General features: G+C 27.4%; 1 protein-coding gene across 1 annotated transcript; it reads right to left on the reverse strand.

Moving 5' to 3' along the window:
* Nucleotides 1–4,616: 4,616 nt before the first annotated feature.
* LOC136080663 (uncharacterized) lies at nucleotides 4,617–6,397 on the reverse strand. Its single transcript, XM_065797602.1, has 2 exons — nucleotides 6,259–6,397; nucleotides 4,617–6,016 (listed from the first exon to the last, which is right to left on the reverse strand). The coding sequence occupies exons 1-2, from the start codon at nucleotides 6,370–6,372 to the stop codon at nucleotides 4,985–4,987; spliced, it is 1,146 nt and encodes a 381-aa protein (XP_065653674.1). The 5' UTR covers nucleotides 6,373–6,397; the 3' UTR covers nucleotides 4,617–4,984.
* Between the last annotated feature and the right edge of the window lie 12,836 nt (nucleotides 6,398–19,233).

The raw sequence follows: 19,233 nt of genomic DNA on the forward strand, positions 1-19,233 counted from the left end.
TAATTGCACAAATTAAAAGGAACGAACGTGTATATAAACGAAGATTTTTCCCTCGATACCGTAATTATTAGAAAGAATTGCTGACTGAAGTCAAAAAGGACGTCAAAACGGTGAAAATGTTGCCGTCAGGTATGACAAAATTGTTAATCTAAAAAATGCTTTCATTAAAAATAACGAAAACCTTATTAACAAAACTAATAAAAAATAAAATATGATCAACCATATAAATAGCTGTGAGAAAAGAATTTTTAACATTTAACATGGCGGAAACCTATATATCAAACATTTTAAATATGCCTCACAGAGATTATATACTTTTAACAAATGATATTGATTCTGACATAAACATTTTTGACAAACTTTCAATCAAAACTAATTATTTCAATGTCAGTGAGGCTTCTAGCTTTCTTAATTCTTCATCATCTTCCTTTTCGCTGTTAAACCTAAATATCCGGAGTATGAATAAAAATTTTGAAAACTTGAAAATAATGTTAAAAAATTTAAACTATAAATTTAGTGTAATATGCCTACAGAAAGCTGGTTTCAAAATGGAGATGATTTAAACTCAAATTTTTGTTTATTGGGTTATAAATCAATCCATCAAGCAAGGAAAAAGGACATCGGTGGAGGAGTGTGTATTTTTGTTATAGATTCATTTATTTTCAAAAAGATAGAAAACTTTAGCATAAATAATGCAGATTGCGAATCGTTAACAATTGAATTAATCAGTCAAAAATCTAAAAATACTTTCATTACTGCTCTATACAGATCACTCAAAGGCAATTTCGAACTATTTTGAAAAACATCTGGAGCGCATATTACCAGGTGACTTTAACATAAACCTTTTAAATACTATGTAAATACACTTCTTCAGCACAGTGATATACCGCTAAAAAACAAACCGACGCGTGTAACTTCTTTAACTTCTTCAATCACTGACGATATTATAACCAATCACTGCATGATTTGTAAAATCGAAAGTGGTATCATAAAATCCGATATAAGTGACCATTTTCCAAATTGAAAACTAATCGCTTAACAATTGAAGATAAAAATTCCTTTACCACCTATGTCAGACAAATAAACAACAATGCTATATAAAAAATTTCGCGATTTGATACACGAAACCAATAAGGAATTAATAGCGGAGTGTAACGATGCGAATAACGCTTATGATCTTTTTATACGCTTGTTTTTTAAACAATATGAAGACCAAGAAAATAATTCATTCTAAAAACCTGCGTAACCCTTGGATAACAAAAGGGCTTAAAAACTCATCAAAAAAGGAGCAAAAGCTCTACGATAACTTAAAAAAAAAAATTTAAATAAAGAAGCTAAATATAAAAAATACAAAAATTCTTTTAAAAAATTAAAAAAACTAATTAAAAAAAACTATTACTCCAATCTGCTCGAAAATTCAATAGAAAATGGTAGAAAAAAATGGGATATAATAAAAGAAGTAACTGGAAAAAAAAAAAAAAACTAAACATAAACACTATTTTTCCAAAGCGTTTACAAACAAAAATGAACCCAGATGTTTTTGACAGACAAAATTGCTATATGTTTAATCATAGTCTATAGAATTAAACCCTGGTCTGGCAATGTCTTTGTTTGAACTTAAAATTCCGTAAATTTGCATCACGTGATCAATGTAGATGCAAAACAAACAAAACTTTTTACATTTTAGAATAAAATCTTGAAACCTTCGACCTTGTTGTGTTTACTACTATTTATTTATGGTATCAAAAGAAAGTTTTTAAAAAACTCTATTATTATGCCAGGAAAGAGCTGTGCTTTCCCTGGATGCGGAGTTTCTTGTTCTCGTAAATATAAAGGAATTAGCATATTTCAAATTCCGATGAGAAATGATGAATTTCATTCAAACTGGAGAAAAGAAATAGAAAAGAAATGTTTTGTTTAAATATCGTGTTGCAGATAAAGAGTTGAAAGATCGAGTAGCTGTAGGAAAAATTTACATTTGCGAAAGACATTTTTCTACAGATGATATTGAATTAACAAGTAAGCATTTAAATAAATAAAAAATTGTCACAATTAATACAAGTCTAAAAATTAATACAAATATCTTCATTACCTATCATACAGAAAAAAATCCACAATTAACAAAACCTTTGGTTTTTTATATTTTAGAGAACAAAAGAAAAACTTTAAAGCTACTTGCAATACCAACTAAAAACTTACCGAAAAAATCTCACGAGAAATCACAACATCCAGGGCGAAAACATCAACACATTGTACAAGACAGGGCAAGTGATAAAATTTTAAACTCAAAATGCTACAAAAGTTTCTTGGAATTTAAAAATAGAGCAAATAAACTCAAATTAACAGATAATTGGATGGTAACTCATCATGAGAAAACAACATCATTCAAAAAATTTACAAAGCCTTTCTTGGTTCCTACTTATGAAATCATTGTTGATGAATCTTTAGTTTATAGTTGCGTTGTCCTTGGTTGGGTCCTTCAGAGTGACCATTATTTTATAAAACAATATTTAGGAAGTGTAAAAAATGTCTTTATCTCTGACTTAATAACTGAAATAGAGAATTTTAAAGTATGCCTTGGATTAACAAATATTACCTCAAGTGAACTTATATGTCATTATGTTTCAACTGAAATTAGTTCAACTGGCTTGCAAGCAGGACTCTCAGTCCACAAGCATTATTTAAGACCTAAAAATTGTGACATCCTTTGTTCTTTATTGTCAGAAAATAATATTTGTAGCAAATGTTCTAACTTTGAAAAAAAGTTTTACAAACAGTTAGCACAAAAAAACAAAACCTCAACTGTTCCTGCAAAAAAGAATGCTCCTTTAAAAAGCACTCATCCAAACAAAATTATATTAGCCTTAAAAGAAAAAAGACTCGAATGCAAGGAATTAACAAAAACAATAGAAAAAATAAAAAATGAAATTGTATCAAAATCAATAGCTGTGCCATCTAACATTAGTGATGAAGTATTTGAAATTATGAGATTAGATAATAAAGTATCCCCATTTATGAAAATGTTATGGAAGCAACAACAAAATTTTTTTTCTAATCCAACTTCAAAGATGAGATATCATCCAATGATAATTAGGTTTTGTTTATCATTAGCAATGAAGTCTGCATCTGCTTACGATGAATTGCGATCTGCCAAAATATTAAAATTTCCAAGTCTCAGAACACTAAGAGATTACAAAAATGCCATAAAACCTTGTGTGGGTTTTAATACTTCAGTCATAGATGGACTTCTGCATAAAACTTCTAATCTAATTGGTTACCAGAGATTTGTTTGTCTTTCTTTTGATGAAATCAAGATTCAAGAGGACTTAGTTTTTGACAAATTTACAAATGAACTTATTGGATATGTAGACCTTGGCGATCCAAATATCAACTACAGTACTTTTCCAAATTCAAGTGCACTTGCAACTCATGCTCTTATTTATTATCTAAGAGGCATAGCATCTGATTTAAAATTTAGTCTAGCATATTTTGCTACAAAAGGTGTTACATCAAATCAGCTTATGATGACCTTTTGGAAAGCTGTTTCAATTCTTGAGTTAACATGTGATCTTTATGTCATTGCAGCAGTTTCAGATGGGGCATCTACCAACCGAAAGTTTTATCGAATGCATAAAATGATGGATGGGTTGGTTGATAATGAAGTAACATATCGTACAATAAATCTATTTGCAAATGATAAATTTATTTGGTTTTTTGCTGATGCACCTCACCTTATAAAAACTTTGAGAAATTGCCTTTACCATTCAGGTAAAATTTTCCCTATTTTTTAAATGTTTGTGTAAATATGTCCTTGTGTTAATATTTTTTTTGTAAGTATGTTTATGTTAGTATATTTTAAAACTTTTTTTTATAAATGCATACATGAATTAATCGCATATTAGAATGTAAAAATTTTTAAAAAAATTTATTAAAATATTTATACTGAATCATTAATATCATTTGGAAGACTTACAATGATTTTATTTTTTTCTTTATTAGGCTTAAGTGGAACTTTTACACGCCATATGTGGAATGGAAATGATATTATTCGGTATCATTTTAAAAAACTATATAACGATGAACTTGAGCGTAGTTTAAAACTTATTCCAAAACTTACGTCTGATCATTTTAACTTGACACCATTTTCTGTAATGAATATTCGATTGGCTACCCAAGTATTAAGTGAAACAGTGTCTAATGTCATTGAAAGTTATTACCCTGCTTATATGCATAAAACTGCAGAGTTGTGCAAGTTTGCTGATAAATTTTTTGATTGTATGAATGTACGAAACCATTCAGAATGTTTAACAAAGCGTAAGCCATTTTTAGAACCATATAAAAATGTTAACGATGAGCGATTTACATGGTTAAAAGAAAATTTTCTAAATTATTTAAAACTTTGGAAAGAAAATGTTTCTAAACGTGTTGGTGACTTCTCAAATGATGAACGAGAGAGAATGTTTTTGTCTTCCCAAACATATGAAGGCCTTAGAATTACTTCATATTCTCTTATTGAGGTAACAAAATACTTATTAAATACTGGAATGCCTTATGTTCTTAGTGAGCGTTTCAATCAAGATGTTTTAGAGGAACATTTTGGAAGACATCGTAGTTTAGGAAGAAGAAATGATAATCCTACCATACATCAGTTTGGTTATCAGTCAAATACATTGAGAATGCAGCGCTCAGTTGTGCCTGTTACTGGTAACACAAAAGATGCTCATAAAACAAAACGCGTACCATCTTGGACAATTGTTGATGAAACTCCACTTAAGAAACGTTAAGATAAATAAGTTGTTTTGCATGTATGAAAAATTCTGAAGAACATTAAATTGACACAAACTTTTTATTATAAGACTTCTTAGGTAGTGTTTGGACATTAAATAAATTTATTTATAATAAATAAAGAGATTTTCTTAATAAAAATACATAAAACTTTTTTTTTTGTTATAAAACTTGCTTTACTTTGTGTGTTAAATACTCTTTATTCTTGTAAACAAAGTTTCTGAGATGCTTTTTTGATTGTTTTGCGCAAAGATTTTACTTTTTTCTTCTCTTTGTGCAACTGAACAATATCTTTAGTTAATGAAAATGAGCGTATGCGAAGATAAAGCTTAAGCATATTTTCTAAAATGTTATTAGCCAGATCACTATAAGAAACAGAGTTTTCATTTTCAAATGTTTCAACAATGTTACTATACAAACTTATAATTTTTCTGTCTTCCATCAATGAGCTAACCATTTTAGCAACATCAATTCTTTTAAGGTTGCTTTGGTTAGTTTCTCTCCGAAACAAACCTTCAGTTAAAATAAAAATATTTTGACATTCTTTTGTTACAACAGTTAAACCCCCTCTATTCTGGGTACAAATTAATTTTTGATCAATGAATGCATCTGTTGTAAATTTTTTAAGTATTTCCATTGTGTCGTGATTAATTTTTGAATTATAGTATTTATTGTTTCTTGTTTTTTTTATAAATTTGTGTACAACATAACCAGCTAAATACTGCAATCCATCTAGCTCTTGTGCACTTATTGGTTTTGTTATGTTTTCTTCATGAGCAGTGTTTTGCTGTTTTTTACAAAAACTCAAAATATGGTTTCCAATATGAAGGACTAGTAAAGCACCTAAACGTTTATCTAAATTTAAAATATAATTATGGGCAGATAGAACAATGCTTGAATAAAACTTTGATAAAAAAATCTCAGCATTTCCCGATGATCTGAATTCAGCTGTTAACTTGGTTACTTCATTGTACAGGTTATCATTGAATTCAAAATTATAATCTTTAATTGCCTGTCTCATCTTTTCTGGATAGCAAGTGTCATAAGATAAAGTATTTTGCACCTCCTTAACAATACCAGAAAACATAATAGTTGTTAAATGATCTAATTTTTCCTCCTTTGGTGCATTAATAAGCAATAGGTGTGCTGAATTTATGTGTCTTTTTAAACCTCCTTTAGACTTGCAAATTTGTCCACATGTAATACATGAAATTTCCTCAGAAGAAATCACCTGGAAAGTAAAAGTAATTTTATCAGTAAATATATATATATATATATTTATATATATATATATATATATATATATATATATATATATATATATATATATATATATATATATATATATATATATATATATATATATATATATATATATATATATATATATATATTAACACCAATTATATTGGATGTTTGTTTTTTTTGAAAAACTTTGCGATTAAATTTATATAACAAGAAAGAATTGTACACCTTTTCAAATGCTTTATTGATATCCACTTCAAATATTTTATCTAAGAGATCTTCATCTAAATTATCAAGATTAACTAAATTAAGATTCTCTTGAGTCGCTTCAGAATTCGCCATTTAAAAAATTTTCTTGCATCTACATTAATCACGTGACTAATGTTTTTATTTTTTTAAGTGGAGAAAAATAACAATAGCGGAAAACAATAGATTGCCAGACCAGGGTTTATTTCTATAGACTATGGTTTAATGAATTCTTTATAAACGTTGGTAAAAATTTAGCCGAAAAAATAATTCTGGGAAGCAAAACGCTTAAGTTTTTTTTTTTTAAAAAAACACACTCAGTTATAAATGAGTTTGAAATATCCTTGAGTGAACTTCGATTTTAAATTTACTTAATTTTCGAACTTAAATTTACTAGAAACCAACAAAAGTCCAGGCATCGACGAAATCAATGCAATTGTTTTGAAATCAGTATTAGATATTATCGCCTCTTTTAACAATATTCAATTTATCCTTGAAAACTGTTTTTTTCCTGATAAATTAAAAATAGCAAGAGTAGTCCCTATTTATAAGAATGGCGACGACTCTTTAGCATCCAACTATAGGCCTATATCAATTCTTTCTTGCTATTCAAAACTTCTCGAACGTATTATGTATAATAGATTATATAACTATCTTGAAATAAATAATATTCTCTATTGCAAACAGTTTGGTTTTCGCAAGAGACATTCAACATATCATTCAAAAATTGAATTAGTCAATAAAATTTTAAACAGTTTTGAAAATAATGAATATACTCTAGCCTTGTTTATTGATTTAACCAAAGCATTCGATACAGTTGACCACGAGATCCTCCTACACTAGCTAAAGATATATGGAGTAACAAACAACAATCTAAAATGGTTCAGATGTTACTTAAATAACAGAAAACAAGGAGTGTCGTACAACTCAGCATGTACACGGCTACAAACAATTACTTGTGGTGTACCCTAAGGCTCAATTCTTCGAGCTTTACTATTTTTACTCTATGTGAACGGTATCTATTTAACTTCAAACATTCTTAATTTTACTCTTTTTGCTGGTGATACGAATATTTTCTTCACTCACTCAAATATAAAAACAATTGTTTTTTATAGTTAATCACGAGCTGCAAAACTTAAATGAGTGGTTTAAAGCTAATAAACTTTCCTTAAACATCCTCAAAACCTAATACTTTTTAGTTCACAAACCATCTAACTCTGTTAATTTACCACCTCAACTTCCCCAGCTTATGATCAACAACATTAGTATAGAAAAAGACCATTCAATAAAAATCCTGGGAATAATTTTTCAAGAAAATCTTATTTGGAAGAATCATGTTTTGCACATCGAAAATAAAATCTCCAAGTCAATCGACATCATGCATAAAATCAAACACCTTCTAAATAAAACTTGCTTAAAAAGTATATATTATTCGTTCATTCACAGTTATATCAACTATTGCAATATCGTTTGGGCAAGCATATATTCTTCAGTACTAAAAAAATATACGTTAAACAAAAGCAAGCTTGTCGAATAGTACGCAATGCTAACAGATATACCCACGCCAAACCATTATTCAGGGAGATTGGAGCTCTAAATATTTATAAACTGAACCTCCTCCAAAATTTATTATTTATGTTTCAACCGCAAAACAACTTGCTGTCATAATACTTTAAAAATCAATTTTCCACCATTGATCACAAATACCCAACAAAGTACTTTTTTCAAAACTTTAAAATTCCGAAGATTTTACTTAAAATACTGACTTCTCTATCTTATCTCGAGGACCGCGGTTATGGAATTTGATCCTTAAACAAAATACAAAAAACATGTCAAGTCATCAAATCTCTTTAAAGCAGCAGTCAAACACCACCTATTTAATTTAAGTGACGTCAACATACTCTTCTATTTTTAAAGATCAAATTAATAATATAGCTAACTAAAACGAATTTATCCCTTTTGAATGACCGCAAACGATGATTATATCACAATACAAATAGTTTTTTTTTTTTCTATACTCATCTATCAGATCGTTACGTACAAGGCTTTGTTTTTGGTTTATTTCTACTTATGAGTTTTTAATGTCACGTTAATCTCACGTGAAACTTATTGCAAAGTTACAAGTGAAAGGGGCCTGATGATAAGACTGCAGTCTTCTACTTGCTCCTGTCATTATTTTAATTTTTTTTATCTTATTTATAAATGTATACATATAAATATGCTTGTATTTATAAATGTATTAAAGTTAATTGTATGTAAAATAAATAGTGACGAAATAAATTACAAAAAAAAAATTAAATTACTAATGGAATTATTAAAATTTTTTAAAGCTAAAACATAAATTAGTTTTATAAACATATGACTAAAAGTGAAAAATTAAGGTAATTATCATAAGGTATTAAATAAAAATTCTAGTATTAATACCGGTATCCAAAGAACCAACATCAGTAATACCGAAAGTCATTGCACAAGTAAAGACCAGTACTAACGGTAGAACCAAAACCGGTATTGCTTAGAATAAGTACTTAGTATTAAAATAAGTAATAGCTATAATTACAACTACTTAAACTTGGTATTTGTTTAGTAGTGGACCCTATGCGCGCATTACTGGTGATTTAGTAGTGATTCAATCCTTATCGTAAGTGGTGATTTAATACTTATTGAATGGTGATTCTGTAAATATTTTATCGCTAGTGATTGAGTGGCGATTAGTCACTAGTAATTAAGTAGTGATTATCGCCGCTGGTTTAGCACTGATACATCAGTGATTTAGCAGTGATTTAGTAGTGATTCAATACTTATCGCAGTGGTGATTTAGTACTTATTGAATGTTGATTCTGTAAACATTTTATCGCTAGTGATTGAGTGGCGATTTGTCACTAGCGAATAAGTAGTGATTATCACCGCTGGTTATCAACGCCGATTCTTTTGTTGCGATTACCAATTGTTATTAGTGATAAATTACTTATTATGTAAGAGTTTTTTGCTTATAAATAATGGCTTTAATAAAGTTATTATAAGGAATTACTTTAAATCCAATATTTTTAATACCTGGATAAATAACTATTTGAATGTCTAATTAATTTTATTGGCTGTAGAGAACGTAAGATAAAATAGTTACTAAATATTTAAGGTAAAGCAGATAAGTAAAGCAATAAAATAACAAAAAATACTTTATATAACGTTTTATTGTGTTTAATGACATAATGTGTTTTAATATTTTAATAACAGTTTTTTAACGAATTTCATCAGGACAGTTTGTCGTAGCGTTAAACAGGCTAGTTTGTCGTATTTCTGATTGTAAAATTTATTATCTTTTGCCTACTAATTTGTTGTCAGCATAGTGACTCCCGACTGCCTCTAAAAATAAAACATAGCAATTAAAAATATGAAGCTGCATCTTAGAACATTCAAGACTTTTTTCCCTAAAATATTAAAGTAATACTAATATTTAATAATATTAAAATTTTATATATATTGCTATTAAGAATAGCTTTTAAAACTTTTAAGTTATTCTTACCAACTGTAAATATATATAATAACAATAATAATAATAATAATAATAATAATAACAATAAAAAAGCAAAATATTATTTAACATAAATAAATTGTTTCTCCACGCAGCGGCCTTGTTCGTCAAGGTTCGTGTTTCGGAGTTATAAAGTTGAGAGAGGGTGATAACCACAAGTAGCCTCCTCATCTGTAGTGGCCTTCTCGGCTTTGGGGAGGTAAATTATAAAAAAAAAATAAAAATAAAAAAATATTTTAAATATATTCAAAACAAAAATACTAAATAAAACCTTTATCTATTGATGGCAGAAGTATTAAAAAATGTCCAGGATTTACCCATTTAGGTTGAAGATCATATAACCCATATAACAAATTGATAATTTAAAAAATATTTTAGTATAATTGCAAGTAAAGGTTACGACTTAAACCAAGTTTATCAATATAACTTCTGAAACATGGTAATGATTAATTAATAATAATTAATAATAGCATAATTATCCAGCTTCTTCATTTCTATCAATTTTAGTCATCTCAAGTGTCTTCATATGCCTCAATCATTGACAATCAATAACTGTGTTCACATTCAAAAGTTCAATGACTGATAAAGTTCAGGTTCAACAAGTTCACCCTCAGAGAAGCTTTCTAAAATGCTAAACATGTATATATAACAGGTGATGCGGAAGTTATCGGACAAATCCTAATTTCATTATTTGAGCATAATAATTAGTTTTTTTGGCTTATCTTTGATTTTATCACAAAAACTGATTATTATTTGAGCATAATAATCAGTTTTTGTGGTAAAATGAGGTTAAATGCAGCTGAGCGAGAATCTTTTCGAAAGCGACTAAAAATGTTTTTTGTAAATAAACCTCACATAAAAAAAAAAAAAAAATCGTAAATCATTTTGAAAAGGAAGGATTTGCTCGAAGTACAGTATATGATAACCTAAAAAGACTTGAAACTGTTCAATCGTTTTCTCATAGAAAGCACCCTGGTCGTCCGACATCCTGGACTAGAGAAAAGAAAGCCGAATTAACGAGACTTGTCAACAATCGAAAAGGGGTCAGTCAGAGAAAAATAGGTATTAAATTCGGTGTAAATCAATCGACAATTGGTCGTCAGTTAAAAAAAATGAATATCAAATATAGAAAACGTTAAAAGACTCCAAAATACACTATAGAACAACAAATAAAGGCAAAGAAAAGAAGCAGGAAACTAGTTAACCAACTCTATAACACAAAATCGCTTCTAGTCATCGATGACGAAAAATACTTTTGTTTTGCAGGGGACAACATGCCTGGAAATTCTGGATACTACACAAACAACAAAAAGACATGCCCAGAAAGTGTTCGTTTTATAGGAAAAGAGAAATTTCCAAAAACATTATTAATGTGGATAGCCATATCTGACCGTGGTATGTCCGAGCCATTGTTTCGCACTTCCAAGGCTGTAGCGATCAATTCATCAATCTATATTAATGAATGTTTAGAAAAACGACTTCTTCCATTTATTCACAAGTATCATGGAGACTTTAACTATTTATTATGGCCAGATTTAGCAAGTTCTCATTATTCTAAAGATTCTCTAAATTGGATGGACCAATATGTCTATTACGTTGATAAACAATCCAATCCCCCAAATATGCCTCAAGCACGACCAATTGAAAACTTGGGGACATTTGGCACAGAAGGTTTACGAGGGAGATTGGCAAGCTTCAACAGAGCAAGTTTTGATTGATCGCATTAAACTAAAACTACAAGAAATTGATTTAAACTTTTTACAGTCGCATATGAAAGGCGTCAGAGCAAAATTGAGATCAATTGCAGATGGTGGTGTTTTTTCATATAAAAAATAATATATTTTTATTAAAAGATAAATGCTTTATTTAAAAAAAATATAATAGTAGTTTGTTTTTTTATTTATAAATAAGTTATTGACGTTTTTATTTTGTCCGATAACTTCTGCATCACCCGTTATCATAATAATAATGTTATTGTTTATTATTATAATTATAGTTATTACAGCTATTAAAAAAAAAAAGTTTAAACAAATTTGTGTCATTAACAATTTGTAGTCAAAGCAACAACATATAATTTATCTCAAACAACTAATCACGTGGGGTTGTTTCATGTTCAATAAAATGGCTAATTTTTCCATATTTCTACAAGATTTCTAAAACTTTAAAATAAACAAAATAAAACAAGCTAATACACGAACCAACACTAAACAAAAATCATCAAAAATTCTGCAAATTTAGACATTTCCTTTTCCTAAATGAGTTGCGTTTACGATGGCTACGGAATTAACATGCCCATTAATATTTACATGAATTAATATTTAAAATAATGCTAAATTACAGTCATAAATAAACAAAGACAATAGTTTATTTATTTTATTAGTAAAAGAAAAACAGATTATTATAATGTTTTATTACGATTTTCAATTTTTTTTTTCTCTGTACGTATATTCAACACACTAGCTTGTCGCAACCATTCTTCCATAAAACTGTGGAGTTGTATAACTTTGGCATCCGCATGCTGACTCCTGACTGCCTCTAAATGAATAAAACTGTACTTTAAAATTTAAAATTAAAATATCTTTTCACATAATACGAGTTACAAAATTTCTTAAAATATACTATGAAAAAATATTTCTTTGTATATACCTATAATAGCTGAATAAACATTTTTGAATTCAGTACAAAAATTGTACTTCTGAGAAGTGCCTTTAATACTATAGCTTGATGCAACATCTTTTGTAATAAGTTTGTTCATACTTTTTTTTGGGTGGTTGCAACAAGCACAAACTAAAACTGTCACCTGTATTAATAATAACTCACAATAATTATGATTAGAATATTCATAGTAACCAGTGGATGATCTATGAGGGCAAGTATCTCCCTCCACTAAATTATTTAAAATATCAGAATAGCAAGCAAAGCAAAAAATCTTGAAAATACCAAGTCAATTTTGGTTAAACACTATTGCCAACAAAGTAGTAACAAAGCATGTGATATAAAAAAGTAACAATGTATGCGATACTTAATTCAGGGTTTCCAATATAATTTTAAAAATTTTACTGTGAGTTTTTCTCGAGTAAAGAGTGTTTTTCCCTGAGTTTAGCTTTTTAAATTCCCTGAATTTTCCATATTCTTTCCAGTTTATCTACTAGATTATTACGATCTTTATTTAAACAAAAGTATTTATATATGACAGACTAAAAGTTTTACAACAACAGCTACATCTTGCAAATTTATTGTTAGAATATTAGTATATTTATTATTAGTATTGACAAGCCATTCTTACAAAAAAAATTATTGTTCAAAAATTTAATCAAAAAAAAAATTTTTTCTAAGTTTTCTCAGAATTTCATAAAAATTTAAAAAAATTCTTGAGTTTTCCGAAATCCAGGTTTTCCCTAGGATTCATACTATTTCCAGGTATTTCAGGTTTTCAAAGGTTGATCAGCAACCCTGTAATTGTATGTGTGTATACATTAATTGTATGTTTATACATTTAATTGTATGTATACATTACTGTATGTATATGTTTGTGAAAACGACTTAACTTAAACAAGCCTTCCTACTAATATTTTATATATTACATTCAGTGTTATAAAGCAAACAACTGATCAAACTGAGCCAACAACTGGTCAAACTTACTATTTAAATCTACTATACGCTATTACTAAAATTATCAAATATAGTAAACTCCCAATAACTCGAACCTCCAAGAGACCAAGAAATTTGTTCGAGTTATTGGAAGTATAATATATATATAAGGGTTAAACGGGTATTCAAAATTAGTTCAAGTTTTTTTTTTTTTTAATTTTATAATTCACCTTCCAAGCCCAAGAAAGCTACTACAGATGAGGAGGCTACTTGTGGTTATAACCCTCTCTCAGCTCTATAACTCCGAAACACGAACCTTGATAAACAAGTCCGCTGCGCGGAGAAACAAGTTGAGCGCGGTACTACCAGGGACGTGGTGGGAATCGAACTTGGAACCTTTCGCTTATGAAGCGAGCGCTCTACCACTACACCACTACCACAAGTTACTGAAAGTTCTAGTTATCGAGGGTTCAAAATATCAAGAGTTTACTGTACTTTTTATTATTTTTAAAAAAATTAATAAAATGTACTATGAAACAGCAAAACAATGATGAATAAAGTTAAATATTGGTAACATTACATACCTTGCTGCAAATATAAATTTTTATCTTCTAATTCAGTTTCCAACCATATCTTTAACATTATCAATAGTAACAAAGACTAACTTATTAACAATATCTACTCCTGTATATTGTACTCCAGATAACTTTTCCATTTGATCCTTTTGACTTTGCTTCACCTCCATTAGTTCTTTTGTTATATTTTTTAGGATTTTCATTACATTTTTCTGGAAAACTATAAATGAAACATTTTTAAGTAATAAAAGTTGTTTAAAGATTAATATTTAAAATTACAAATATTATTTACTTACTAGTAAGTAAATAATATTTGTATTTTATTAAATATAGCCGAATAAAAAACTAATGTTAATAACATAACGTTAAATAAGTTTTTCTGTTTGTTTTTTAAGTTTTATTTGTTTTTATAACTTCTATATTTCAGTTACTTTAGTGTCAAATCATTATATTTTAACCAATCGCTTGTGAGGCACCATCTCTGATTTTCCTGATTTTTACATATTGTTATGTGCATTGTGTAGATAGGTTAAATTTGAAATTTCAGACCTCAAAGTACAACGGTTCAGAAATTATAGCCTTAGAAACATGACACAGTGTCCTCTTCTTGATCTGGTTTTTATAGTAGATGGGGGCACAAATAAAGGGGGCAGTAACTTTTTAGAGACCTTCATTATGGTTCAAATAAAGGATTCTAAATTAATTTAGATATTTACATACTTAAAAAAGTTACTGCCCCCTTTATTTGTGCCCCCATCTACTATAAAGACCAGATCGAGAAGAGGACAACTAACCATACCTTTCTTTTTATTAAGAAGTAACTTATAATTAGTTGCACCCTTTACATAGGCCAGTTGGGAGATTAGAGGGGCGCTGATTTCTAGTAACACATTCAACTGTTGATGATTGAAAAATAGGGTTATTTAAAAATGCTGGCATTTTTAATGTGAATTTGACAAGTTTATAATGTTTGCATTTTTAGATAGTTGGGTCTAATGGTCTTATATGCTGTTAATCTTAGATCAAAACAAAGTGTTAAAAAAATTTACAAGCATCTTGAAAGGGCTGAAAAATAGACTTTTTAGGCATGTGGACATTTTGCTTTTAGGTATATTTAAGTTCTAAACTGCAACAAGCTACCTATATTTTGCCCATTTATTGCAGACAGTAGTAGCTAATCAGAAAACTTATCTGTAAAGACTTGTGGATGAATAGAATAATGCTACAGTTAGTTTCATTTTGGCATATTTTAGCAATTTTAGGATTTTTTTTAAAGTTAAGGAGGTCATAATTTTTTTATAATTTAACACAAGTTAATAAAAACCACTTTTTCAAAAAGAGAACTATCCAGAAAATAGTTCTAGAAAAAATGAGACACTTGTTGAAAGTGAGAAAAAAGTTATACAGCTCTAAAGTAGTCTGTTTTAACCATTTGTAAATCGAGGGGGGCCACTGTGTCATGTTTCTAAGGCTATAATTTCTGAAACGTTGTACTTGGAGGTCTGAAATTTCAAATTTAACCTATCTACATAATGCACATAACAATATGTAAAAATCAGGAAAATCAGAGATGGTGCCCCCGAAAGTTTTCTTTAAATTGGTTGAAATATAATAATTTAACCCTTTGATTATTACTTTTTATTTATTTGTGTTTTTTACTTTTACTTTAATGTTTTATTATGTTTTAAACATTGTATTTTATAGGTTTTTCACTCCATTGATAAGTTTGTAACTATTTGAGTGAGACCTAACCTATTAATGTAAACTTGTGTTTGTAAATCTATAATATGGTTGAATAAAAAAAAATTAATAGTTGTTTTCTAAATTGTTAACAACAAAAGTTTAAAGAAAACATTATAGATAACAATCATACCGTCTTGTGATGAAGAAGAAGTATTATTAACCTCATAACTAATCACAGATTTACTACTGCAATCTGCAATAATAAAATTATTTCATTCATTTACGTAAGTATATTATGAAAAAGTAGTATCAAACATATATAAAGAATAAAACTGTACCATTGCTTGCGAAATGCTGCTTTGTATTGGATTTAATCAACGAAACTTGAGACTGACATTCTGGTTCAATCTCCAAATCAACTTTATGCTTATTTTTGGTCATCGAAGTCCGATTAGAAGGCACTTAAAGTGAAAAAAATTCAAATTATTATAAAACAAAATGAAAACTTTCTGCACCTTAAAAATCCGAAACACCTCTTCAAACATACCTGATATACTTTGTTATAAGTAGATATTTTTTGTTAAATAAATGTTATAAATAGATATTATTTGTTAACTAAGTATTTACTTAGTTAGCATTAGAAATAAAACACACAGATCCTTCTAAACTTGTGTTCAGTCTTTCTAAGTGTGTTATTTGTTATAGTCTTAAAAATACTATAGCAGATTTAAATATTTCTTACCAAAATCATCATCGCTCATGAAATACGATAATGTAAATCGGTTTTTTCGCTTTAACAAGTTTTCATCGCCTGTATCCTCATTTGTATCATTAGCTGAGGGGATCATCTCACATTCAGAAAAGCTGCCTAAAATTAAAAAAAAATACTATAAAATACAGGTAAATAAATTCTAAATTAAAATATATATATATATATATATATATATATATATATATATATATATATATATATATATATATATATATAAATATATATATATATATATAATACAGGTAATTATTGCACTTATAAATATTGTATTAAATAAACATACTTCCACTTCCATATTTCTTTAACAAAATGAACTTAGATCAGTCTTTTTTTGGTATCTGTCTCCATAAAAAAAATGGCTTCACATTCACAACTTTAGGCCAACAGACCCATAAACTGCCATTACTTTCCTCTACCCAATTTGATGGGACTGTACCATATTCAATTGAATGTGAAGGTTCAAGCCATTTTGCTTAGATAAATTTTTTCATATTTTTGTAAAAATTAAAAACTTGAAAAAAAAAACGTAACAAAAGTAAACGTAATTTATAAATAATTATTTGTGAATACATATGTATGAATGATTATTTGTGAATACAATAATAACAAATTAAATATAATAATTAAAATGACCCAATATCATACTTATACAGTTTTTTACATTACAATAACTTTATTTTGCAAAAAACTCTAATTTTGAAACATTATTTTTTATATTATTATATATTTTTTAATTTTATCAATAATATATTGAAGTTTGAAAGTTCTTGAGAGAGTAGGGGGGGGGGGGGAATGAGGGTAATGAATGTACCCTCCTTTTTGATTTTTTATGCTTAAACTAAAAAAATAAAAAATAAAACTAAAAATAAATACTGACATAAAAACAAGTACAACATGTATTCAAATAATATATATTATTGCAGTTTTGTTTTAATATATACATATATATATATATATTTTTTTTTTGTTATTTCACCTCCCCAAGGCCCAGAAGGCCACTACAGATAAGGAGGCTACTTAATTGTGGTTATAACCCTCTCTCAACTCTATAACTCCGAAACACGAACCTTAACGAACAAGGCCGCTGCGCGGAGAAACAAGTTGAGCGCGGTACTACCAGGGACGTGGTGGGGATCGAACTCGGAACCTCTCGCTTATGAAGCAAGCGCTCTACCACTACACCACTACCGCAATATATAATATATATATATATACATAAATATATATATATATATATATATATATATATATATATATATATATATATATATATATATACATATAAAGTTTTTAAAATGTAAATGTTTTTAATACGTTTGGTCTCAAAAGACCTAACATATTAAAAATATTCCAAAAATAATAAATATTTTATACAAAACTGATATTATATGTTTAATTGCATAAAAACCTATTGCATAATCTTTTAACAAAAAATAATTTTTCATGGTTTTTGTTCAAATTTTTTCCCCCCTCTTTTAAGATCCCACATGACATACATTTGAATTTTTGAAAAAAACAAGAAATACATGCAAATTTTAGTTGCTTGGAAGAACCAATAGAATATATATACATATATATATATATATATATATATATATATATATATATATATATATATATATATATATATATATATATATATATATATATATATATATATATATATATATATATATATATATATATATATATATATATACATATATATATATATATATATATATATATATATATATATATATATATATATATATATATATATATATATATATGTATATATATATATATATATATTAGGGTGGAGTGAATTTTAGTTTTTTTTACAATTCGTTTAGCCTGGGTGTGCAAAAGTTGATTATTTATTTCAGAAATACTCTGGAAAAATATCAATGCTCTAGGAAATTATCTTGAGGTTCCTCAAGACCTTTAAAATTTTAATGGGTCCCTAACATTATGCAAAAAAAAATTTTATTATGTATTTATTATTATGTATAACATTATGTAAAAGCAAAATTTTATAAAAATTTCAAAAATAACAATTATTTTATAAAAAAATTATTATTTACGATTTTTTTGAAATTATAATAAAAAAAATAAACTTTTTTTATTTTTAGCTTAAAAGGTTATTTTTTCTGCAATAAACTATAAAATAACAATTTTTTTTTCAAAATAATTGTTATTTTTATAATTTTTATAAAATTTTGCTTCTTTTGAGACCCAACATGATATACTTTTGAAAAACTTTTTATTACATAATATAAGGGACCCATTAAAATTTTAAAGGTCTTGAGGAACCTCAAGATAATTTCCTAGAGCATTGATATTTTTCCTGAGTATTTCTGAAATGAATAGACAACTTTTGCACACCCAGGCTAAACGAATTGTAAAAAAAACTAAAATTCACTCCACCCTAATATATATATATATATATATATATATATATATATATATATATATATATATATATATATATATATATATATATATATATATATATATATATATATATATATATATATATATATATATATATATATATACAGGCTTGGACAGGAAGGCGTGCGATTTCACGCGATAGTATGACCACACAAATAGTTTTTATTTTTAAATCATTTTGAAAGCTTGACCGCGGCTGTTAAAATGCTTTGTTTACATTTTAAAAATGCGCCAAAAAAAAAAGTATCTTAGCTATGAGGAAACTTAAAAAAAAACTTACATGATTATTTTATATTTAACTTATTATTTTATATTTAATATATATACATATATATTAATATACCTATATAATATATTTATTTTTTTAATTT

The sequence above is a fragment of the Hydra vulgaris genome, chromosome 05 (assembly GCF_038396675.1).
Source record: "Hydra vulgaris chromosome 05, alternate assembly HydraT2T_AEP".
Classification (NCBI taxonomy): Eukaryota; Metazoa; Cnidaria; class Hydrozoa; order Anthoathecata; family Hydridae; genus Hydra; species Hydra vulgaris.

Coding starts and splice junctions, on each gene's coding strand:
- LOC136080663 (XM_065797602.1), bottom strand. CDS start 6,372: ATGGCGAATTCTGAAGCGACTCAAGAGAATCTTAATTTAGTTAATCTT. Junction 6,017..6,258: donor TCAATAAAGCATTTGAAAAG/GTGTACAATTCT, acceptor TTTACTTTCCAG/GTGATTTCTTCTGAGGAAAT.